The sequence below is a fragment of the Manihot esculenta genome, chromosome 10 (assembly GCF_001659605.2).
Source record: "Manihot esculenta cultivar AM560-2 chromosome 10, M.esculenta_v8, whole genome shotgun sequence".
NCBI lineage: Eukaryota > Viridiplantae > Streptophyta > Magnoliopsida > Malpighiales > Euphorbiaceae > Manihot > Manihot esculenta.
In genome coordinates, this window is record NC_035170.2 from 4,751,366 (window position 1) to 4,778,090 (window position 26,725).

General features: G+C 38.3%; 2 protein-coding genes across 5 annotated transcripts; both read left to right on the plus strand.

Moving 5' to 3' along the window:
* Positions 1-15,198: 15,198 nt before the first annotated feature.
* Positions 15,199-20,048, plus strand: LOC110624130 (probable ubiquitin-conjugating enzyme E2 C). Of its 3 annotated transcripts, none has more exons than XR_002489393.2 (7): positions 15,199-15,641; positions 15,888-15,915; positions 16,668-16,898; positions 17,304-17,367; positions 17,444-17,503; positions 17,820-17,953; positions 19,837-20,048. XR_002489393.2 is itself a non-coding variant. In XM_021769235.2 (6 exons), exons 1-6 carry the CDS (start codon positions 15,517-15,519, stop codon positions 17,873-17,875), a joined length of 564 nt encoding a protein of 187 aa, XP_021624927.1. In that variant the 5' UTR covers positions 15,199-15,516; the 3' UTR covers positions 17,876-18,130. The 3 variants fall into 3 exon arrangements, 1 of the variants encoding a protein (XP_021624927.1); XR_002489392.2 differs by lacking the exon at positions 19,837-20,048 and adding an exon at positions 18,142-18,649; XM_021769235.2 differs by lacking the exon at positions 19,837-20,048 and having other exon boundaries at positions 17,820-18,130.
* Positions 20,049-20,593: 545 nt separating this feature from the next.
* Positions 20,594-25,837, plus strand: LOC110624994. Of its 2 annotated transcripts, none has more exons than XR_002489496.2 (3): positions 20,594-21,182; positions 22,865-24,995; positions 25,429-25,702. XR_002489496.2 is itself a non-coding variant. In XM_021770469.2 (3 exons), the coding sequence occupies exons 2-3, from the start codon at positions 22,924-22,926 to the stop codon at positions 25,782-25,784; spliced, it is 2,028 nt and encodes a 675-aa protein (XP_021626161.1). In that variant the 5' UTR covers positions 20,597-21,182; positions 22,865-22,923; the 3' UTR covers positions 25,785-25,837. The 2 variants fall into 2 exon arrangements, 1 of the variants encoding a protein (XP_021626161.1); XM_021770469.2 differs by having other exon boundaries at positions 20,597-21,182; positions 22,865-24,595; positions 25,429-25,837.
* Positions 25,838-26,725: the final 888 nt, after the last annotated feature.

Sequence of the window (26,725 nt, forward strand, 5' to 3'; positions counted from 1 at the left end):
TTGGCATCGAACAACTGTTAACTGCATTAAGACTTAGAGAAACCTAATTCTAACCTTGCCAACCGCGTGGTCAAGTTTAGATCATGCAACTTGATTAAATTTGTGTTCAAATAATATAAGCAATTACGGACTTAAATTATTCAAACAATTGTTACTCAAGCAATTAAAAGCAATAGGCCTAAATTGATTCTAAAAGCAAAGCAACAATTATAGAAAGATCAAATTGCATAAATATTGAAAATAAATAGAAGTTTAACAATGGAGATTTAAATCTCCCAATTCATCACAAATCTGAATTTTCCAACTTCAACTAGAAAGGAAAGTGTTTAGCCACTCATGGTGGACAAAATCACAAAAGAAAAAAAAGAAAGAAGAGATTGCTGCGTTTCTGGAGAGTTTCTGAAGCTGAGAGATGATCAGAAGATGCCCCCCGCTGGTTTTGGAGGTTGCTTTTTTTTATAGCTGAAGAATTCCATCCTTCTAGGGTTTTGAGATCCCTTTTAGATTTGGTGTTTGACTCCTCTTTTGATGTTGAATTTAATTGTAATTGGAATTCCTTGGATGAGAAACTCTTTCGTGGCTCTTGGTTTTATGTTGGCAGTGATTAGGTTGGATTTGGACTTCTGAAAATTCAGATTTCTGTTTTCTGCCCAATTTCCCGCTCTGCTGTCAGTTTCTGCTGTCAAAGTGATTTGCCCGGTGATTTGAGTGTTTTGGGCAAATCACTTGTCCATATCACTTCTGCCTGTTGCCTCCAGGTTTCTGCTTCAGCTTGATCTGGGCAGTGATTTGGGCAAATCACTGACCCAATCACTTTTCTGTCAATTTTCTGCACTTTTTCTCCAATTTTCCAATTTCTTCCTTTTCTGTAAAAACAAGATAAAAACCATAAATTAAACTAAAAAATGTGTAAATAAACAATAATAATTATGATAAAAATGTGGCTAAATTATGTTTGATCAGTATTCCCTTCCACTTAAGCCCAGATAGTTTAAACCCCAAATTTGTGGGGTTTTTTTACCAATATTATTCTTATTGAATTTGTTTATGAACTTGGTTGGAGCATCATTTGACCTTGTGACTATATTATGCTGGCAATAGAAGTTCATGTAATGTTTTGGAACTTTTCTGTGATTTCTATAGATTCATCCAAAGAAATTCTCCTACAATCAATAAACTATATAAACCCAATGAGCTCAAATGAGTAACTATGTAAATCATACCTTATTTATAATTTCACCAGTGTTTTCATCGACATAGCATCCCATACCACCAGCAGGTCCTATTGTTCTCCTAAAGCACTTTGCCCCAATATTCTTTGCAATTTTTTCCTTCTTTGTCAATTTACATTAACATAATTAGTTGATGGAAAATGAACAATTGTATTACAAGTATAAAATTTACATTAATATAATATCTTACCTGGTTGTCTTTAGTGTTGGAATTCTTTATTGTTTGAGAACCAGAAGCACCTTATTGTTCACAATGTACCTTAAATATGTCACAATAGTAAAGGAAAAAGACATATAATTAATAGATATATATGTAAAAAATATACTGAAAGATATATGAGATGTAAGAAATATATTGCAACCCTTCTCCTTGGTTGGAGTTTGCTTATCCTTTGAGCTGGCTCAGTATTACCACCATGATCAAGTGATAAGTTTCTATATTTTGTTACTCTCCTACTGGTTTAGTTGGACAAGTACTTCTATAATTTTTAATACTTTGCAAATACTGCACCTCATCTTGGTCCTCTTCTTGGTAAGTTTTCCTTGTTTCTTTAATTTCTTTGGCTCATCTTTGCTCTTAGTTATTTTCTTTTGAGCCTTCCTAGATGTCTGTTATATGTAGGTGGTTCAACTGCTTCATATTCATCGATTCTCCAAATTGCTTGCCCCTAACAGGTTGTATTGCCAGTTTGTAGCTGTTCAGATAAGTGTCTTTATGAACCAATGAGCAATATACTGGATTGGATCATTCTTCTCATAATACAGAGCACATATTGCATGAGGGCATGGAATCCTTGTCAAATCTCATGCTCTGCAAGTGCACACTTTACTATCTAAAAAATAGTGTGCCTATCTCCTTTGTAAGTTATCTCAAATCCATCATCACCATTAAAAGTAACTACACACTGAGAACATATCTCTATATTAGCTTGAAACTTCTTAATACAGTCTGGACACCACTCATTTATCCATTTGTTGACACATTTCTTATTCTCAACAATTCTACTCATAACTTGCACTCTGATTTGCTCCAGCATTGATATTGTAACGACCCGAAAATCGGACCGCTACCGGCGCTAGGATCCAGATCGGCTTAAGGCCGCCGGGACCCGTAGCAAGCCTGACATGCAACCTGTAAACCTGTTTAATCCCACACATGATCAACAATTATACATAAAAATTTAAAACTTTTCTTTCATACATTCTATCAATCACCAAACTCAACCTGTGCATGCACTGAACATATACATAATCATAAACTTGACCCCTCTGTGGGATCTCATCAAAGCCCCCAATGGGTGGCATAATAAGAGTTGAGTTGGCTAAACATGGACATCAATAACATTAAGATCATGTTTCAAAGGGATTACATTAAACTATGGTCAAGCACACTTCTAACCTCAATATCATTACATTACATATCTATACATCATTATACAATCTGTCATGTCCACTTTATAACTATTACATACATAAGACTTCATTACTCTTCTTGACTTCTCTGTCTAACCCGTACCTGCAAACCTGGGGAATTTGGGAGAGGGGTGAGCTACTAGAGCCTAGTGAGCAGAATAGTAAAGCATTTAAAACATATGATAACATGAAATGCATCATATCACAACTAATCATATCAAGGATGAACTTGTCACCATTTAGCCCTCTACATAATCCAATCATGCCAGGAGCGTAGTGCAGGCCACACCTGGTCTTTCTCTTATACATAACATAACATAACATACATAATCCATGATGCCGGGGGCGTAGTGCAGGCCACATCCGGTCTTTCTCTTACATAGTGCCAGGAGCGTAGTGCAGGCCACACCTGGACTTCCATATCATATCATCATGTCATAACATATGAGGGCTAATGGATCATTCAATATTCATCCACATCAACAACATATTATGCAATGCAACATATTCGTGATTTCTAATGCAAACAACCTAAAATATCACATAGCATCCGTGATGCATGAACATGCTCAAAACTGGTTTATTTATTTAAAGCATAAGAGTTATTCCACTCACCTCTGGCTAGCTCTGACACTGACTGAAGCAGCTGACTCACTGCTGGGGTCCTCGGTTCCTCGGGTCCGAACCTACACAGGTAGACTCAAATGAGGGACCAAACAACTAGAACATAACTCTAAAAACATCCCCCAAAAACCCCCTAAAACATCTCAAAACATCCATGCAAGAACATGCAAAGGAAGGCTGGACAGGGCACTTTCAGCAGCAGGTTCGGCGGCCGAAAGTCCCTCTAGAGCCGAAAGTCAGGCAGGTTCGGCGGCACCTTCGGCGGCCGAAACTCCCAGACAGAGGCGAAACTCATGCATGTTCGGCGGCACTTTCGGCGGCCGAAACTCCCAGACAGAGACGAAAGTCTCCTTTCGGGGGCAAGCTTCGGTAGCTGAAGGCTGCCTCCACAAGAGGGTTCGGCGGCCGAAAGTCCCTTCGGCTGCCGAACCTTGTTTCTCCCAAAGGGCAGAAACTTGGTTCAAACATGCACAAATGCCTCCAAACTCCAACCATCATGCATTTAGCTCAACCAAAACATGCATACAAGCTCCTAGGGGTCTCAAACTACCTTAAACCCCAACTACAACACACATACACAAGCATTTGCAAGCCACATTGTTCATGAACATACATTTATACCCATAAACATAACTTTAACCTAAACATGCATTCTACCCCCATGAACTTCATAAAACTTACTTAAAACATAATGTAAGCTAGAGATCGACTCTTACCTCTTGAAGATCGAGAGTAGAGGCGACCAAACTTGGGGTTGGGAGGGATTTGAGTTCTTGAACCTCAAAGCTCCAAAACTTTGCTCAAAAGCTCAAATCTTCAAAACAAAGTTAAAACAAGTGAAAAACTTGAAAGATCTAGAGGAAAAACATCAAAGATCGGTGAGGGGCGGCGGAGAGCTCACCTTGGCCGAAAATGGGGAAAAGCTCGCCCGTTTTCGGCTAAGGGACCCTTTTATAGTGGCTGTCCAGGCCACGTTCGGGGGTCGAATGTGCCTCCGCATGCATGCCATGTTCGGCAGCCGAACTTGAGGTTCGGCGGCCGAACCTGGACTTCCCTCACTTATGCTTTCGGGGGCCTAAAGCACACCCGCAACGCATGCATGTTCGGCGGCCGAACCTGAGCTTTCCTCCAAGGTTGTTTTTATTCAAAAACTCATTTCCTTTTTTACTTAAAATCATCAAAAACATTAAAACATTTCATAAAAACATGATCTTACCCCTTCTAGAGGTTTTCGACATTCGAGATTCCACCGGACGGTAGGAATTCCGATACCGGAGTCTAGCCGGGTATTACATTCTCCCCCCTTAAGAACATTCGTCCCCGAATGTTCCTCAACTAGCACATAGCATGGCATACAACATATCATACACATAAAACACATGAAACATATAGGAAACTAACCTTAGAAAAGATAAGGGTATTGCTGGAGCATGGACTCCCGTGTCTCCCAAGTGCACTCTTCCATATTGTGGTGGTTCCATAGGACTTTCACCATCGGGATTTCCTTGTTTCTTAGCTTTCTGATCTGGGTGTCTATGATCTGCACTGGCTGCTCAACATAGGTGAGATCCTCTTGGATCTCCACATCAGGCTCACTAAGAACCTTGCCCGGATCTGACACAAATTTCCTCAACATTGAAACATGGAAAACTGGATGGATTCTTGCCATTGAAGCAGGCAAATCTAGCTTGTACGACACATTCCCAATCTTCTGCAAGATTTCGAAGGGTCCGATGTATTGTGGGGCTAGTTTACCTTTCTTTCCAAAGCGAACCACTCCTTTCATTGGAGACACCTTGAGCAATACCAGATCCCCCTCCTGAAACTCTACCTGTCTTCTGCGGATGTCTGCATAACTCTTATGTCTGCTTGTAGCAGTCTTGATTCTCTCTCTAATTATGGGTACCACCCTGCTGCTGATCTCTACAAGCTCAGGCCCTGCCAAGGCCTTTTCTCCAACTTCCTCCCAGCAAACAGGTGACCTGCACTTCCTCCCATATAAAGCTTCATATGGAGCCATCCCGATGCTAGCATGATGGCTGTTCTTGTAGGCAAACTCCACCAAAGGTAGATGCTGCCTCCAAGAACCGCCAAAGTCCAGCACACACATTCTAAGCATATCCTCGATAGTCTGGATGGTCCTTTCGGACTGTCCGTCCGTCTGAGGGTGGAAGGCAGTACTGAAATCCAATCTAGTACCCATGGCATTCTGCAGACTCCGCCAAAACCTGGAGGTGAACTGGGGCCCTCTATCCGACACTATCGAAACCGGAACCCCATGCAGCTTGACGATCTCATCCACATATACCTGCGCCAACTTGTCCACAGAGTAGCCACTCCTGACAGGGATGAAGTGAGCAGATTTGGTGAGTCTGTCCACAATCACCCATATGGAGTCCAATCTGTTGGACGCTGCCGGTAACCCCACTATGAAGTCCATAGCTATATTCTCCCATTTCCACTCTGGAATAGGTAGCGGGTTAAGCATTCCAGCCGGCTTCTGATGTTCCAGCTTCACCCTCTGACACACTTCGCAGGCTGACACAAACTGTGCCACTTCTTTCTTCATCGCTGGCCACCAATAAACTTTCTTCAAATCTTGATACATCTTGGTGGCTCCGGGGTGAACGTTGTATCTTGCATTATGAGCCTCCCTCATAATGTCTCCTTTTAGCCCTATGTCATCTGGTACACACAATTGACTCCCATAGCGGAGGATCCCCTTACTGTCAAATCTGAACTCACTGTCCTTGCCTGACTGAACAGTCCTGGCAATCTTCACTAACTCTGGGTCCTCATGCTGTTTCTGAGCCACTTGCTCCAGAAACACAGGTGTCACTCTCATCTGGGCCACTAAAGCACCGGTACCAGACAACTCTAACTGTAGACCTTCATCAATGAGCTTGTAAAACTCCTTCACCACTGGTCTCCTCTCTGCCGTGATGTGGGATAGACTGCCTAGTGACTTCCGGCTTAGGGCGTCTGCCACGACATTCGCCTTACCCGGATGGTACTGAATCTTGCAATCATAGTCACTCAGCAGCTCCACCCATCTCCTCTGTCTCAAGTTCAAATCTCTTTGACTCAGGATGTACTGCAGGCTTTTATGATCTGTGAAGATCTCACATTTTACCCCATAGAGGTAGTGCCTCCACATCTTGAGTGCAAAGATTACTGCTGCCATTTCAAGGTCATGTGTGGGGTAATTCAACTCATGCTTCTTTAGCTGCCTAGAAGCATAAGCAATCACCCTCTCATTCTGCATCAGCACACAACCCAGTCCCACACGGGACGCATCACAAAAGACTGTAAAGTCCTCATCACTAGATGGCAGAGCTAAAACTGGTGCTGAAGTCAACCTCTTCTTAAGCTCTTCAAAACTCTCTTCGCACTGGTCGGTCCACAGAAACTTCTGATTCTTCCTGGTTAGTCTGGTCAGAGGAGCTGCTATTTTCGAGAAGTCCTGAACGAACCTCCTGTAGTAACTTGCCAAACCCAAGAAACTCCTGATCTCCGTCACTGAAGTGGGTCTAGGCCAGTTAGCCACAGTTTCTGTCTTCTTGGGGTCCACCTCTATCCCATTCTCTGACACTACATGCCCCAAGAACGAAATGCTCCTCAGCCAGAACTCACTTAGAGAACTTGGCATACAAGCCATGTTCCCTCAAGGTCTGCAAAACTAACCGCAGATGATGGGCATGCTCCTCTGCATTCCTGGAATACACCAAGATATCATCTATGAAGACGATAACAAAGTGATCCAGGTACTGGCTAAACACTCTGTTCATGAGATCCATGAATGCTGCAGGGGCGTTAGTTAACCCGAACGGCATTACAAGGAACTCAAAATGCCCATATCTGGTCCTGAAAGCCGTCTTTGGCACATCCTCATCTCTGATCCTCAGCTGATGGTACCCAGATCTCATATCTATTTTGGAGAAACAACCCGCTCCTGCTAGCTGGTCGAATAGATCGTCGATCCTTGGCAAAGGGTACTTGTTCTTGGTAGTGACTTTGTTCAACTGTCTGTAGTCGATACAAAGTCTAAGGGATCCATCCTTCTTTCTGACAAACAAAACTGGAGCACCCCAGGGTGAGGTACTCGGTCGGATGAAACCCTTGTCTACCAGCTCTTGCAACTGTTCTTTCAATTCCTTCAACTCGGCTGGAGCCATCCTGTAGGGAGGGATAGAGATCGGTCGGGTTCCAGGCATCAATTCTATCTCGAACTCTATCTCCCTAGCAGGTGGTAAACCTGGCAACTCGTCTGGGAAGACGTCTAGAAACTCTCTAACCACTGGCACCGAGGCGGGCTCTCTAACCTGACTGCTAAGCTCTCTCACATGAGCCAAATACCCCTGACATCCCCTCCTAAGCAACCTACGAGCCTGAAGAGCTGATATCAGACCTCTAGGTGTACCCCTCCTGTCTCCTCTGAAGACAACCTCTGACCCATCCTGACCTCTGAACCTGACTACCTTGTCCCTGCAGTCCAAGGTAGCACCATGGGTAGATAACCAGTCCATCCCTAGAATGACGTCAAAATCTATCAAGTCTAGAACCACAAGGTCGGCGGACAAGCATCTTCCCTCAACAAACACAGGACTACACTGGCAGACTGACTCTGCCACTGATGGATCACACTTGGGTCCACTGACCCAGAGAGGACAGTCTAACTCAGAGATCATCAACCCTAACCTCTGGACGGCTCTCGGAGCAATAAAAGAATGAGATGCACCAGGGTCCATCAAGGCATACACATCTGAACAACCAATGACTAAGTTACCTGCCACCATGGTGTTAGATGCATCTACCTCCTGCTGAGTCATTGTGAAGATCCGTGCTGGAGCTGATGGACCTTCACCTCTGAAACCCGCTGAAGAAGAGGCTGCCCCTCTCCCTCTGCCTCTGCCACTGGCCTGAGTCATGGCTGGAGCTGCTGGCTGCGCTACACTACCTGTAGCTGTCTGCTGGGACTGTGCCATCGGGGCTACTCTTGGACATTCTCGAGACATATGCCCCTCCTGACCACATCTGTAACAGGCCGTCGTCCCAAACCGACATACTCCTCTGTGTGGCTTACCACACCTTGCACAAACTGCATTACCTTGTTCCAAAACTTGTTCTTCTTAGACTTCCTGGGACCTCTGTCCCACTTCTTGCTACCTGAGGTTGCTGCACTCATTAAAGAAGAGCCTGGGGTCTTAGAACCAGAAGGCTGTGCCACTGACTGTTTAACTGACCCTTGAACGATGGCACTGGCCTCCATTTTCCGGGCCATATCCACTATGGCATGGAAGCTCTCCCTATCTGCTGACTGGATCAAGGAGGAATATCTGGAGTGGAGTTTCATGATATACCTCCTTGACCTTTTCTGGTCTGAGTCAAGGCTTTGCCCTGCAAAAGGCAACAGCTCCAAAAATCTGTCTGTGAACTCCTCTACACCCATCTCATCAGTCTGCCTCAACTGCTCAAACTCTATCATCTTCAGCTCCCTTGAACTATCTGGGAAAGCCCATCCTGCAAACTCGTTTGCAAACTCTTCCCAAGACATGCTATCCACTTTCGGGTTCACATAATTCTTGAACCACTCTCGTGCCTTCTTGCACTTAAGTGTGAACCCAACCATCTGAATGGCTCTACTATCATCAGCCCCAATCTCATCTGTGATCACCTTAACCCTCTCCAGATACACAAACGGGTCATCCCCTTTTTCATACTGGGGAGCACCCAACTTCATGTAGTCGGTCATCTTGACCTTGCTCCCACTAGCTGAGCTAGGTCTAGGAGGTTGGGTAACTGGGGCTGCTGGTTCTGCTGGGGGAGGAGGTGCAGCATCCCCTGGGGTAGGGTTTGCTGGGTTTGGATAGTAAGGTGGAGGTGGATATATTGGGTACTGTGGATATGGTGGGTATGGCATCTGTGTGGGATAAGGGCTAAAGCTGTGGTAGTCCGATGTGCCTCCCATCGAATACCCAGGGTTTTGTGAGAAGGGTGGGTAGTAAGGTGGCTGAACAAATCCCGAGGCCTGAGTGCCTCCTTGGGATTCTCCCATTCCTTCTTCTGACATACTGACTCCCAGACTGCCATCCCTCCTCTGCTCTACATCCATATCATCCCCCATGTCCTCTGACGCTCCTCCCTGAACTGTTCCTCTGACTGATCTGCTTCTACCCAGATCCAAAGGCCTTCTAGGGTCTCTTACTGCTCTTTCTCTGCTAGACCTACTAGACATTGCCCTAGGCAATGCTAGAGGACGGGCGCTCGTGCCCTCATCCTCAGGTGGTACTCCAGTCAATCTTGCTGATCGACGAGTTCCTCTCATCCTGTTTTCTGAAAAACAATACACATCACATAAACATTAGCATCGTATGGTTCATGTGGGCACACATGAACCCGCATCACACATCATAGCATATCATTCATATCATAGCATTTCACATCATCATGTAAGACAGGACTCCACATCCTATCCTAGTGGACATGATCTTTCCTACTGTGCTTGACCTTCTATAACATCTATGAGCCCGACACTCTAGGTCCGACCATATGAACCTAGGGCTCTGATACCATTCTGTAACGACCCGAAAATCGGACCGCTACCAGCGCTAGGATCCAGATCGGCTTAAGGCCGCCGGGACCCGTAGCAAGCCTGACATGCAACCTGTAAACCTGTTTAATCCCACACATGATCAACAATTATACATAAAAATTTAAAACTTTTCTTTCATACATTCTATCAATCACCAAACTCAACCTGTGCATGCACTGAACATATACATAATCATAAACTTGACCCCTCTGTGGGATCTCATCAAAGCCCCCAATGGGTGGCATAACAAGAGTTGAGTTGGCTAAACATGGACATCAATAACATTAAGATCATGTTTCAAAGGGATTACATTAAACTATGGTCAAGCACACTTCTAACCTCAATATCATTACATTACATATATATACATCATTATACAATCTGTCATGTCCACTTTCTAACTATTACATACATAAGACTTCATTACTCTTCTTGACTTCTCTGTCTAACCCGTACCTGCAAACCTGGGGAATTTGGGAGAGGGGTGAGCTACTAGAGCCCAGTGAGCAGAATAGTAAAGCATTTAAAACATATGATAACATGAAATGCATCATATCAAAACTAATCATATCAAGGATGAACTTGTCACCATTTAGCCCTCTACATAATCCAATCATGCCAGGGGCGTAGTGCAGGCCACACTTGGTCTTTCTCTTATACATAACATAACATAACATACATAATCCATGATGCCGGGGGCGTAGTGCAGGCCACATCCGGTCTTTCTCTTACATAGTGCCAGGGGCATAGTGCAGGCCACACCTGGACTTCCATATCATATCATCATGTCATAACATATGAGGGCTAATGGATCATTCAATATTCATCCACATCAACAACATATTATGCAATGCAACATATTTGTGATTTCTAATGCAAACAACCTAAAATATCACATGGCATCCGTGATGCATGAACATGCTCAAAACTGGTTTATTTATTTAAAGCATAAGAGTTATTCCACTCACCTCTGGCTAGCTCTGACACTGACTGAAGCAGCTGACTCACTGCTGGAGTCCTCGGTTCCTCGGGTCCGAACCTACGCAGGTGGACTCAAATGAGGGACCAAACAACTAGAACATAACTCTAAAAACATCCCCCAAAAACCCCCTAAAATATCTCAAAACATCCATGCAAGAACATGCAAAGGAAGGCTGGACAGGGCACTTTCGGCGGCAGGTTCGGCGGCCGAAAGTCCCTCCAGAGCCGAAAGTCAGGCAGGTTCGGCGGCACCTTCGGCGGCCGAAACTCTCAGACAGAGGCGAAACTCATGCATGTTCGGCGGCACTTTCGGCGGCCGAAACTCCCAGACAGAGATGAAAGTCTCCTTTCGGGGGCAAGCTTCGGCAGCCGAAGGCTGCCTCCACAAGAGGGTTCGGCGGCCGAAAGTCCCTTCGGCTGCCGAACCTGGTTTCTCCCAAAGGGCAGAAACTTGGTTCAAACATGCACAAATGCCTCCAAACTCCAACCATCATGCATTTAGCTCAACCAAAACATGCATACAAGCTCCTAGGGGTCTCAAACTACCTTAAACCCCAACTACAACACACATACACAAGCATTTGCAAGCCACATTGTTCATGAACATACATTTATACCCATAAACATAACTTTAACCTAAACATGCATTCTACCCCCATGAACTTCATAAAACTTACTTAAAACATAATGTAAGCTAGAGATCGATTCTTACCTCTTGAAGATCGAGAGTAGAGGCGACCAAACTTGGGGTTGGGAGGGATTTGAGTTCTTGAACCTCAAAGCTCCAAAACTTTGCTCAAAAGCTCAAATCTTCAAAACAAAGTTAAAACAAGTGAAAAACTTGAAAGATCTAGAGGAAAAACATCAAAGATCGGTGAGGGGCGGCGGAGAGCTCACCTTGGCCGAAAATGGGGAAAAGCTTGCCCGTTTTCGGCTAAGGGACCCTTTTATAGTGGCTGTCCAGGCCACGTTCGGGGGCCGAATGTGCCTCCGCATGCATGCCATGTTCGGCGGCCGAACTTGAGGTTCGGCGGCCGAACCTGGACTTCCCTGACTTATGCTTTTGGGGTCCTAAAGCACACCCGCAACGCATGCATGTTCGGCGGCCGAACATGGAGTTTCGGCTGCCGAACCTGGAGTTTCGGCTGCCGAACCTGAGCTTTCCTCCAAGGTTGTTTTTATTCAAAAACTCATTTTCTTTTTTACTTAAAATCATCAAAAACATTAAAACATTTCATAAAAACATGATCTTACCCCTTCTAGAGGTTTCCGACATTCGAGATTCCACCGGACGGTAGGAATTCCGATACCGGAGTCTAGCCGGGTATTACAGATATGATTGGTTTATCTCTTGCTTTCTTTGTCTATGAATTGAAAGTTTCTAAAATATTATTATCCACCATGTCTGACTTGCATCTACTACTGCAATAAGCTCTAATCCAACTTTGAGGTGGATAGTGTAATAAATCTTCAACTCATTCTTTTCCATGTGCAGCAAGCTTTTTAGGATTGTCCTTAAATTCTTCCTTATAAAAACTCTATGCATAGGCAAAAAACCTTTTCTTGAGCTCTTCACCTCTTACACTGATTTGCATAGATGTGCCTTGCACAAAATCTATGCTCAGCTTGGAGCAAAACTTCTTAAATAATAGGAATTAACCCCTTATATCAAATAAAATGAAAATTAGATATATCAGAAAAAAGCTAAAAAATATAATATTAAACATTATAAATTAAAAAAATACAATTTTTACTAACATTTTTCATGTCACTTGCAAGTGTCATTGTGGATCTATCTCCTAAATCAAGTATTATTGATAAGGAAAGCAAGAACCCTCTCCAATTGTATTTATCTTCTGATAAACATTGGTCAAGCTATTGGGTAAAGGTGGTTATTTCCATCCTCTCCCACTGCACATAAGACCTATCTTTTGCATAATCCCTTTAAAAAGTTGCCATCCAATTCAATTATAGGCCTGCAACCATTTAGCCACCCTTACTTACATGTATTGAAATAAATAAACATTCTTTCAAATATGCTCTTTCCTTGAAGTAAGCCATCTTTATTTAACTCATCGTTGCAAATAGATTCTAGATTGAATCTTTCAATCTTAGCTACATATGCCTCTATATATGAATATTCTTCCTTATAACTTCCATTCATCTCCCTCAATAATAATTTTTACACTTGAAATAAGAAACATGAACCCTTAATTCTTTTTTTTTTTTTTTGCATACTGTATAAGGTCCCTCACCTTTGTGTTAGTCTTTTGATAAACCCTATTCTTGAAATGATTTGCTAGAAACTTGGCACTCACCCTCAAATTTTTTAATAACCTATAACATTTGTGGATGTTATTAAAATTCCTAACAACTAGAGGGTCATTTTTGTTACTTATGGTAGCAAAAATAAAAAATGAATACTTGTCCTAGCATACTGCTTTGATTTTATGAGGTTCATTTTTAAAATACTTAATGTTTACACCCTTTGCCATAGAATATTTTGATATGGCATTCATGGATTCAATAGCATTAGAAAACTCAATTTACAGGTTAAACCAAGGTTAATCTACATCACTATCATACCTTAGTCTTTATCATTTGATTCAAAATCTGAGTCTTTATCATTTGATTCAAAATCTGCAAGAACATCGGAAGAAATATAATCACTTTAGTTGTTTTGATTGCCATTAGTGTCACTTCTTTCATCAAACACATCATTAACATTTATTTCTTCACCCATTGATATATCACTATCACTGTTATGTATCTTCTCGTTCTTATCAATCACATCTCCCTTATCACTAACATCTTCACCCCTTTTTGCAGATATTAGTTACTTTCCCTTTCTAATTTCTTCTCCCTTATTAGCTTCATTGTTCTCATTTAAAAAATCACCATCTAAGTCTACCCCATATATATTTACCCCAACATTCTCCCTATTTATGTCTACTTTAAGATTGACACCATCCCCTATATTTCTCTCTTCCCTCTCTACACTTTCACTAGCCCCAACATCTTATGTTTCACAAAAAATATTGTAAAATTCTTTCTCCAAGTTAACCCCACTACATTGTGTTCCACAAAAAGCATCAAGAGTAAAAGGTTTATCTAATCCTATATCCCATTGATCTCCCCCTACATTATCACCTTGTCTGTCAATATTATCAAATAATTGTCCAATGTCTACATTGCTAACAATACTTGGCATAAAGGGCAATTCATAGATAATACTTGGTTTATCAACATGATGTTCATAGTAGAAATGAATTTTCTTAATTTTGACCAAGATAAAGTGTAACTACTCCAAGTGCACTATCATCACTTAACATAAATAAACCATTGGCTAAAGACTTAAATGGTTCATATATCCACATTTTACCTACACTTGGATATTTCAATTAATACTTATAAATATCTTCAATTTCCAAGAATGATAAATAATCTGGATCAAAATGTTCTTTAATATATACATTCCCTCCCTTACAAAAGTTTTCTATTTTCACTAATAAATTTTCTGCTACGGTGAAACACTAGGTCCACATATGTATCCATTTTTAGATCTACATATTACAAAACAAAGCAACATCCATAATTAAGTATGAATTTCATGCCATTACTAATACACAACAACCACATAACTCTAATATGTACCTGCAATATTAAAATGAAACCATTATATTATTGTAATCTATTAAAAGTATTTCATTGTCGTACTAAAAATAAATACTCACAAAACTGATATTAATAGAACCATATGCTATCAGTACGCCACAAACGAACTTAACAAATTCCCTTTTAACTCCATTATTTTTTTTATGACAAGAAAAGTCACAGCTACAATTATTATTTTGTTAAAAGAGTATTATATATGCAACTCAAGATAACATCACATATGCAAAAATTATTTTAACTATTATTATTGTTTATGCATTTATCTGATAGCATGTCCACTTGATGACAACTATTAGTCAATGCCTTTAATTACGCACTCCTACCGTCTCTTTGCAGGTCCAATTTGCTAATGATAAATATGTTGATTATAATCGCAACAGGAGATGATAGCATAAGTTTTTCAGAAAATCAATTTGGAGACTTTTGTTTTATTTAGGGTTTGATTAATTGATTTAATGTTTCTAACTTTAATAGATGTGAGTCACTTTTTACATGTTAAATTTTTATTACATAAGCACTAAATTATTTTATTTAATAAATTTAGAAATTTAATTCGACTTAAAAATTATTTAAGGATTTAATTGAACTTTTAATATTTATTTAAGGATTAAATGAGCGTTTTTCTTTATCATTGAAAGTATATCGATTATCCTTTATTTTATTTTATTTTTACAATTATCCTTAATACTATTAAGAAGAAGAAATCGGGAGGAACAGATGCAACTGCAAGGCTTCTCCTCGAACAAAGCATTTCTCGTGGCTCTCTGTGCTATCTCTCATCATTTTTCCTTCTGCACCGAGGCATCATCAACGCAACCACTGCAGTGACCACCGCGACTAATAGCGCCGTCACTTGATATAAAAAAGGACAAAATTTTCGCTCCAGAATTTAAGTTCCTGATTCTATCCTCGTGCAGTGGAAAGATCAACACCACCAAAATTCATTGATCGATTGATTGATCGTTCGCTATTAGGCGTTGATTTTTGTCAGTTATAATCATGGAGATGAGGCCAAATCCCATAGTCGATAACTCGCCTCAGCATCAGCGCCATGCACCTGCGACTCCATCGAAGCAGCCAGCTGCTCCTCCTAACGCCGTCGATACTTCCTCCGTTTGTCAAAGGTTGGTTTTCTTCAAATTTTCTTGCTTAGTTCTAGTGGACTGGTGAAACTTGTTGCCTTTCTTTTCTTTTCTGTTATGCTTTAATTTTTTTTTTCCCTTCTTGAACAAACGTGTTTGTTTGCCTATAAAGTTGATTAAAGGATAAGGTAAATACAATAATAGTAAAAGCATAGGAGAATCCTGATTTGGTAGCGATATGCTGTTTGATAATGATATGATTTTCATGTTTTCTGCTTTAATTTTCAGGTTACAGAAGGAATTGATGTCTCTCATGGTACGCCAGAATCTTTTTCATATTCATTGTAGTAATGATTTTCTTTCATATAGTAGTAATGAGTTGCTAGTGTGAATTCTTGATTTGCCTGGTCTAGTGGGATCAACAGTGTATATTTTTTTTATTCAATTAATATGAAGAAGCAAGAAATGCTATAAGCGCATTCTTGATTTAGACACACTCTTTAGCTGGAAGCACAAATGTTTTGGCTTTCATACATTGGCTTGCTCCTAAAAGTGTGATTTTTTTATGAACTAATTGATTATATTTCCTATAGTGTTTAAAAACATAGCTTATTTTTTGTTCTAATTTTTTGCGGACTTGTATTTTCTTTTACAATGTCATGCTTCTCTTTTGTAGAAACCTCCTTATATTATTATAATATGGAATTTTGGACACATCTGTCTGTTGTACAGGAAATGGCATTGTGAAGTGTCTTTATAGCGGTTATATATAAATTCTGGAACTTGAGACTATTAATTTATTGCCATGTTACATTGATGGCATGGGCTTATCCAATTTGAGTTTCTTATTAAGCTGCATTACTTGCATGGTTTATATAATATTTTTGGTGCATCAAATGTCTTGAGGAGATTTTTTGCACACAATTTTCTATGCAATGTGTACTTGCGGGGAGATTTTTAAGCTCTTCTGGTGAGCCATGTTAGTGTGAATGTTTTCTGTCCACCTCCCAAGATTTAGCCTGCAAGAGTAGATGCTTTCATGAATATTAAACTGTCTGGTTTGCGCAGATGAGCGGAGGGGATCTTGGTGTGTCGGCATTCCCTGAAGGTGAATGCATTTTCACATGGATTGGCACAATTGAGGGTGGAAAAGGAACTGTGTATGAGGGTTTGTCATATAAGCTTTCTTTGCGTTTTCCTCTGGACTATCCCTTTAAACCACCACAAGTCAAATTTGAGACAATTTGCTTTCATCCAAATGTTGATCAGTATGGCAACATATGCTTAGACATACTCCAGGTATCAATCAACTTGCCAGTAGTCTTTTACTCTGTTTCCCGAAGCTTTGTGCACATAGGATAAAACGAAAGAACTGTTAAGTTGTCTTGTGTTGGAGTGAAATAGATCACTTCCACTGCATTGAAAGAGGTAGATCTTAAATTTAACTTTGCAATCAAAGTTAGTCCAAAGTTTACAGTATAAAATGAAAAAGTTTATATGGAGTTAAGTTTTTTTCAGTTGGCCACACTTTTTTCTTTATAACTGTTTAACACTTGGTGAAAGGTAGCGTATTTTAAGCCAATAAACCTAGCAAAAGGTTGCCAATGGTTCTGCTGGAATATCTATATTTTGTTGGCTGCGTAGAATTTCTATTTTGGTACTTGACTTCTTATGATACTAAGAAGTGAATGTGTTTTTCCTCAGGAGAAGTGGTCTTCAGCATATGATTGCAGAACCATTCTTTTGTCCATTCAGAGTCTATTGGGAGGTCTCTTTCCTAATTCCTATATGTTTGACCTTAGTTTCTGTCTGTGTTTTTATCTGAGCATTTAGTTCTCCTGCAGAACCTAATCCAGACAGTCCCCTCAACAGCTATGCTGCAAGATTGTGGAATAATAAGGAAGGTCAGATGGACAGAACACTGGAGAGCTCTTCCTTTATTTTCTTTTGTTGTTCTTTCTTAAGAGGAAGCCTTTTCACACCTTTGGATCTTTTTTCTTCTCCTTCCTTAATGACGTTTCTTCTGTTTATTAAAAAGAAAAAAATTGAAAAAAGAATAGATAAATGTTCCACAAGGCATTTGATAGCACATCAATCTTCTTTGACATGATTACATTGTTTTTCTGTGAAGGATATGATGTACAATGACTTTTATTTGAAAAGAAATATTCGTCCTTGGCTTGTTTTTATGAATTAAAAGACTCTGTTCATTTGGTGCAGACTACAAGAAAATGGTCTACAAACAGTACTATGCTGGAGAAGTATTGGAGAGCTGATCTGAATTCTTGTCACAGATGACATCTGAATTGTTAAACTGCCACGGCTTTGCTTCTAATTGTTCCTTGAAGTCTCCAGTGAGTTCATACGTTTGTTTTTCTCTCATATGAAATAGATTCATTCACATAATTTGTCAATATCCATATGTTTCTCTCACTGTGATAAAATGATTTAGTATTTTCTTTGTTGTAGCTGCAAAATAAACCTAGGAAAAGAATTGTAAATATTTCAAAATCAAATGAAAATATTTCTCACTTGAATTCAGGTTATACAAGAAGGTTGGTTGAGGTTGACTATGATTTACTTTCATCCATTCTCTCCCAATAATCCAGTAGCAACATATGAGGGGCATATTTCCCCTAAAGAAGTGTCTGCATGATGAAAATTATCATGTTATTTTTCTAACTAAACCTCCCTGCACACCATAACCTCAACCATTATATACAAGTTCTATGTGGCTATCCTTTTAGGGTTCATCGCAAAAGAGTTATCAATTTAGTGCTGTTTGTGGAGATAACAGTATTGTTTCTGTTAGTTTTGAAAGCTAAAATGCTCATCTTCAATGTTGAAGCAACGATGCGGCCCTCTGAAAATCATGGGAAAAGCCAAGTGAATTTTCCTATGAATTCCATCTAGTGGGAAGAAAAACTACCAAATTTTTGTTCTTTATTTAAGACTATGCAAATTCACATAATCCTTTTATAACAATAGCTAAATATATATTTGTACCTTTAAAATTTACTTAAAAAAAGTAAAAAATATCAACATATATTCACAAACTTTGAAATTTCTAAATTCACTATTAACCGTTTAAACTCTGGACTTATATTGAATTAACCGTTTAAAAAGAAAAAAATCTTTAAATTTGTGTTTAAAAAGATATATTTTCTCAATTCTATAATTTTGTTCATTCTTAATTTTTAATTTTTAAAAATATTTTATATTTTTATTTTTTATATTATAATTAATTCACAATTATATTTTTATTTAATTTAATTTTGTTTAATTCAATGTAATTTCTCATTAATTATTTATTTTTTAAAATTAAAATTTAACCATCTTCTAATATTTAATTCAAATAATATATTACTAATATTTTTTTATTATTGTAATAAAATTTAATATTCTCATTTCATATTTAAAATATACATAATTGAAAATTTTATAGGAAAATATCTTTTAGTTAAAGTAATTATCATTTAATTTATATAAAAAATAAAATAACAAAATTATAAAATAAGATATAAAATTTTAAAGCTAAGATCTAAAAAAAAAATAAAAATGATCTTTTCTTAACCATTAAAGTAGTAAGTAAAGGATATTTTTTTCAAAAAAAAATTAAAGTATTTTAAAAAATTTTAGATTAATATAAAATAATAAAAATTTAAAATATTATTTACTCTATTTTTTTTATTAATTTCTAGATTATGATATATTCTGCCATCCTTGCATTGTGGGCACCACAATTTTGGCCTTATTGTACATAAAATCCAAGCTTTTTCGAGCTTTTATATTTTAATTAACTAGTTTTAATTTTGACACTATTGATTATATTTATAATTTTTTTTAAAAAAAGCTATCCAGATTAAAAATTCAATTTAGGTGAATTATTTTAAGTGGGCTGTTATATATATTTTTTATTATTTAAATTGGATTTATTTTTCAACTATTATTTAAAGTGAGTATTTTTTATTCATTTTAAATATTAAAGTGACTAATTTTCGATTTAATTTTTCATTTGATTTGATTTTTTTAATTAAAAATCAAAATAATTAAACCAAATTAATTTTTAAAGTTATGTTATTTTATTATGTTTTACATAAAAATATTCTAACTCTAAATCATCACTCATCTGATTTAATTTGACGATTTCCGACTGTTAGTCTTTTTTTTTTCTTTTTATTATTATATTAATTTGAGTATAAATATATATATTTTTTCTATGCATGCTTTATTCAAGAGACGATCAAAGAAGGAGATGTTCAGCAAAAGGAGTGATAGCAAGGGCAAACTCCTTTCATAAATAAGAAACTTTGGAGGAGTTTCAAATCTCCATGATAGTCACTTAGCAATATTAGAAAGACGATGGTTATCAGTCGAGCATGACCTCTTCTTAAAAATTGTCAAAAAAATGTCAAACCCTCAATTGTAGTAGTGTTATCTGAAAGCCCTCATCATCGATGTTATTTTATAATTTTTTTGTTTTTTATTTATAATTAAGTTATTTCACCTTTATATTAAAAAAGTTTTAATAAAATTATTGAATCGAAAATGAATTTTAAAGTATTATTGTAATTGATTCGAAATTAAAATTAAAAAAATCAAGCATGATAAATTTTAATTTAGTACAATTTTTTAACATTAATTTTATTTTTTTAAACTAAACTAAATAATTTTATTAGGTCTGTTTTATTCTTCACTAATTTTAATTAAAATTTTATCTAATTAATTTTTATAAAAAAATGGGACTATTTTTTATAATAAAAAAAATAAGTGATGTGCCACTTAGAATAGCCAAACTTTTCCTAATTATATTATTAATCTAAATAAAATTTCTTTAAAATTTAAAATTTTAATTAATTGTGTTAAAATTAGAACTATTGGAATGAAATGCAAAAAATGGAAAAGGTTTTTATGTACTATTAACTTTTTTTTTTTTTACAAAAATAAGTTGAGAAAAAAAACAGTGGAATTATGGATGCATTATCTCCTTTGACCGGTCAAATAATGAGCAGGAAAAGAGAAAAAAAAAAAAAAAAAACAATAATCCGGAAATGAGAGAGCCTTGACAGATTGAAGAAGGGTTACAGAGAGGAGGTGAGGTCAGCGCCGGCCATGGAATCCAATACCGGCATCTTGATTTTCGGTGTCCTTACAAGTGAGGAAGCTTCGTCGAGGGAAATTTCCCCTCGGAAAATCGCGGGTATAGAGAGAAAGAAGAGGACACGAAGCTTCTAAACCCTTTTACGGCTATTTCCAGCGCCCACTAGAATCCTGAAGCTCCGGAACCACTATCAGACCGTCTGTGCAGCGTCTGAGTCGCCGGAGTAGGAGTTTGATTTTTGGAGACTGAAATTTTGAGCCTTCGATTCGGTTGATTGGGCGTCTTTTTGGGCGCGCGTCTGGCATAGGAGTGACCAGCAGAGCATTTTAAGGTCTGTGGTGTGAACTTCTACACCGTACGCCGCCTTCAGTGGAAGCGCGTGGTGCTGACGCGCCGGCGATATTTCAGCGACAATTTCGTCCTGCAGATTGTTTTTACCTCCTTTTCAGCTTTCTTGAGTCCTTTGAGTTTAGTTCCATTTGGTAAGCAGTCACATACATTCTAGTGTGATCGAATTATATGTTTGGTAGAATAATGCATGATCATAGATATTTGTAGTTCATTATGGGAATACTACTAATGGAATGGGTAGCTTCACAAAGTTTCCCTTTGTATTTTATTTGCCTCTAAGGTTGAGCTTGGTCGACCGCATGCTAGCATGTGAGATTGAAGCTTGGTAGAGTTTCTTTCTATACCTTCTTGTGTGTCGGGTGAATGAGCTTCAGTTTTGGGTTTGTGCCTAGTTCTGTGTTTGTTGGGTTTGAGTCTTGAATTGGGCTTGACTGTGAAAGATGAAATTATTTATGTAGAGATGGAGTGCCCCAACGAGATGCGGCAATCCTTTTCGATTGTGGTTGGGCATCTAAAATGCTGCTCATTGCAGAAGCTTCGGTTTACATGCTATTTAGAGGGTGCTCTTTGGAACATGTCAAATTTGAATTTAAATTTGAATCCGTTGTTAATACTCTCAAACATATTTGAAAAGTGGTTTTTCTTAACTCCCACGCTAATGTCAAATAGACTCCTAAGATTTTAGATTGCTGTTGAGCTGCTGTATTAATTGTCACTCTAATCCTATTTTAAAGTATCACCTACGTGAAGGAATGGAATCTTTTCCTTTGTTTTGTGGCTGCTTCCTGTGACAGGTCACCTTTGACCAACCCTTGAGTTAATTACGTTTCCTGGTTGAGGTATTTGAATTCTGAATGCAAAGCCCAGTTTCTCTGCTTCTTGCACTAAACAGCAGAATCTTGAGAGTTATAGTCCAGTTATGGCACTTATGTTTTCTTGGAATAATTGAGAATGTTCAAAGTTTCCTCAGATATGATTTCACTTAGTTGAGATGTGGCAATGTTTGAGATTAACTCATTGTCTTTTTTTTTTTAAATAAAATCTTATCTGAAAATATGAATGAGTTGAATGATTTAGAAAATATTAACTTCAAATGGTAAACTGGTTGTGGAATTCCTTCTGCTATTTCAATCCAAGTAAAGTTAAAAATTATTAAGTTTACATGACTTGTGGAGTGAACCCTTACTTGGTCATTATTAACCAAAGCTAGTAAGTAGATGTTAGAAGTAGGATTTTAAGAAGGAAATGTTATTTGAATGATAATAAGCATGTAAATTTTTAGAAACATATAGGATTTTAAATGTTGATTTTTTTGCTATGGGATTGAGAAAAATAATATTTCTGACACAATGCATGAAGCATCCCGCATGTATGGTCTATGGGGAAGGTTGATGTACACAACCTTACCCTGCTTTGCAGAAAGGTTGTTTCCATGGTCAAACCTGTAACCTTCAGGTCACAAAATGGAGTAACTTTGCTGTTACACTAGAGAACCTTCTATAATTAAGAAGAATTAACTTTAAAATTAATTTAGAAGTTTTGCTTATGAAATTATGGAAGAGTTGAGTTAACATAAGCTATTGACCAATTTCATGATCAATACCTTAGCTTTCTTTTGCATTGGTTTAATCTAACCAGGTTGTTTTAAATAAACTTCATCTGTTTTTACCTTATTGAGAATTGCATCTACTCTAGTCTCTACAAGGCTCATCTTTTTAATGTTTTGTTTCCCGCGTTATCCCTAGATTTTCTTTGCCATTTTGAGTACATTTAGGTTTTTATCTGTTTGAATTTGACATGCTTCTTCCATTAGTTTTGTGAAGGGAATGTTGAAATAAAAATCTCGTTGAATTTGCTATTGGTTTGGAGATAATGGTTCGTGGAAGAGATGCATGCTGGGAACACTGTGTTCTCGTGGATGCAACAAGACAGAAGGTGAGATGTAACTATTGTCATAGGGAATTCAGTGGAGGTGTTTATCGCATGAAGTTTCATTTGGCACAAATAAAAAACAAAGATATAGTCCCCTGTGGAGAAGTTCCAGATGATGTGCGGGATCATATTCAAAGTATACTAAGCACTCCTAAGAAACAAAAAACTCCCAAGAAACAGAAGGTGGACCGAGCCACCAATGGTCAACAAAATAGCTCTTCTGCTAGTGGTGGCCTTCATCCTAACCATGGCTCCAGTGGCCAACATGGTAGTACCTGCCCCTCTTTGTTATTTCCACGCCCTTCGCCTAGTGCACAGCCAGCAATGATAGTGGACGATGCTGAAAAGCAAAAACAGGATAATGCAGATAAAAAAATTGCTCTGTTTTTCTTGCATAACTCTATTGCTTTTAGTGCTGCAAAATCTATGTATTATCAAGAGATGTTTGATGCTGTAGCTGAGTGTGGGGTGGGTTACAAAGCTCCAAGTTATGAAAAGCTGAGATCCACGCTATTGGAAAAAGTGAAAGGTGATGTACATGATTGGTACAAGAAATATAGAGATGAGTGGAAAGAAACAGGTTGCACAATCTTGTGTGACAGCTGGTCTGATGGAAGAACCAAGTCAGTTATTGTAATTTCAGTTGCATGCCCCAAAGGGACACTATATCTGAAATCAGTTGATATATCAGGTCATGCAGATGATGCTAATTACTTGTTTGAGTTGCTTGAGTCAGTTGTCTTGGAAGTTGGTGCAGAAAATGTTGTACAAGTAATAACGGATAATGCTGCCAGTTACATATATGCAGGGAGGCTTCTCATGGCCAAGTACAGCTCCTTGTTTTGGTCGCCTTGTGCTTCTTACTGTATCAATAAGATGCTGGAGGATATTGGTAAACTGGAGTGGGTGAGAACAGTCTTGGAAGAGGCAAAAACCATCACTGGCTACATATATAATAACATATGGACCTTAAATATGATGAGAAAGTTCACAGGTGGAATGGAACTGATCAGGCCTAGAATCACTAGATATGTAAGTAATTATCTTTCCTTGAGGTCCATTGTTATCCAGGAGGACAATTTAAAGCATATGTTCTCTCATTCAGAGTGGTTATCATCCATCCATAGCAGACGTCCAGATGCTCAAGTCATTAAATCTTTGTTGTTTCAAGATCGCTTTTGGAAGTTTGCACATGAAGCTGTTAGTGTCTCTGAACCACTTATTAAAATTTTAAGGATGGTTGATGGAGACATGCCTGCTATGGGATATATTTATGAAGGAATGGAGAGGGGGAAAATTGCAATCAAGACATATTATAAGGGCGTTGAAGAAAAATATATGCCAATTTGGGATATAATCGATCAAAGATGGAATATACAGCTCCACTCATCTTTGCATGCTGCAGCAGCATTCCTTAACCCGTCAATTTTCTACAACCCAACTTTTAAAATTGATTTACACATGAGGAATGGGTTTCAAGAAGCTATGATCAAGATGGCTACTTCAGATAAAGATAAAATAGAAATCACCAAAGAGCATCCAGTGTTCATAAATGCTCAAGGTGCTCTTGGTACTGATTTTGCAATCATGGGCAGGACACTGAATTCTCCAGGTACGCGTGAGTTGTGGTGGTTATTATTATACATGAATGGTCGTCTTAACATGGTTTCTAAGGTGCTTGCTGGCCTTAGAGTGTATATTCTCCTTATATGTGCCAGCTGTGAAGCAGCATTGCAGTCTATCAATCTATTTCACCTGTACATTGTGTACCAAAACAATTGGGAGTTTCCTTTTTCCGCTTTGATGGGGTAATTTTGGTCCTTGGTAGAAGAAACATTCAAGGATGAGAGAATAGAGTACCATGTTAAACTGGTCAATTGTATCTACTTTAGATCTTTAGACCTGTCCTTTGGGACTTGGTTCCATATATGATTGGCTCCACATTTTGTGCTGGAATAGTCTTGCATGTTAGGAGAAAGTTGATCAATGGATACAGAATCCTTACTCTGAAGGTCAGGATTGGCTACTTCTCAAAATTGTCATTCGGTCTTCACATTGATTTGAAGTGTTTTACTAATATCAAAAGTCTAAAAACCAAATTTGCCCCTAAGCCGTACAGCAGGAGTGAAAAATACCAAATTTCGTTTGTTTATTTAAATTTGTCCCTAAACTATCATTTAAAAACCAAAAAAGACCATCACTTCATTTGGTCTTTTAATGATAGTTCAAGAGCAAATTTAGCCCGAAAAATGAAATTTGACATTTTTAATTCTCGCTGTATAGTTTAGAGGCAACTTTGACGTTTTTACCAATATCGAAATGTCCTATTTTGAGTCCAATATTTTATGATGAAATTAGGAGCCCATTTAACTATAGCTTTGAAGTTTATAAGTATTTGACGAAGAATTGTGACGACATCTAATATACCATCATATTCATCTTTAGGTGATTGGTGGGCTGGATATGGCTATGAGATTCCCACTTTGCAGAGAGTTGCTATAAGAATACATAGCCAACCTTGTAGTTCCCACTGGTGCAGATGGAACTGGAGCGCCTTTGAGAGCATTCATTCCAAGAAACGCAACAAAATGGAGCTGGATAAGTTAAATGATTTGGTTTTTGTGCATTGTAACCTGTGGTTAGAATCCATAAGCCGAAGTAGGAATGGGAAGTGTAAACCTATTATCTATGATGAAATAGATGTTAGTTCTGAATGGCCTACTGAACTGGAATCTCCAGCCCCTCTTTTAGATAATTCATGGCTGGACAATTTGCCCCTTGAATGTAGTGGCAGTCCTTGAAATTGTATATAAAAGAAGCATGCACATATTCAATTAAATTTTCCATTTTTTTCTCTTTTTTTTTTTTTAATTTTATTTAGATTACTATAGAAAAATGGATGGGGAATTAGACAGTGTGCATGTTATAGATGCCTTTGTTGGCATAGGATATGGAAGGTGCAAATCACAGCAAGGAAAACGGCAACAATCAAGGACACAGGTGGCAGCAATCCAATTTCAGCAAATCAGCACAATTTTCATGATACAGATGACGGCAATAGTTCAGGAAATCAGCATAATGCCCCTAATTAATCAGATAATCATGCCAAGAATTATGTAATGAGATATGCTTGTATTTTAGCAGAATCTCTGCTTTTCTTTTTACAACCAATGTAACCTCTATTTAAAGAGTACTGTCAACAGAAATAAAGCAAACTGAATTTCTCTACACAATTCTACAGAGGTGTATGACTCTCTCTCTCCCTTGTCAATGGGTCTGGTTTGAGATTCCTTTTAACAAATCTTGTCATCCTTCACCATAGATTCCTCACAGGGCAGAAACCGCAATAAAGGGAAGGCGTCAATCAGTATAAAGAATTATCCTGTCCATTGCTCCAGTGACAAAATCCTCAGCACGAGAACTCAACAACTTGGTATTAAAGTGTTAATCAGAGCCTAACACGATGGGCGATTCCAATCCACGAGAAGAATTGAGGGTTTTCTTCCAAGAGGCTCATGCTATGACTGAAGCAAGGGTAGCTGCAACAGAGTTGCGAATGGAGGCCCGAGTAGCACAAAAAGAATCAAAATTGGAAGCACAATTACAGTAGCTGTCACAACAGTTTCATGAGTTATTCAATAGCTCGTCGCGGGCCCAAGGCCAAGAATCAGAAGGGACATAAGCAATAATAATATTCCAGGAACTTAAGGATATACAAAGTTTGATTTCCCCACCTATGATG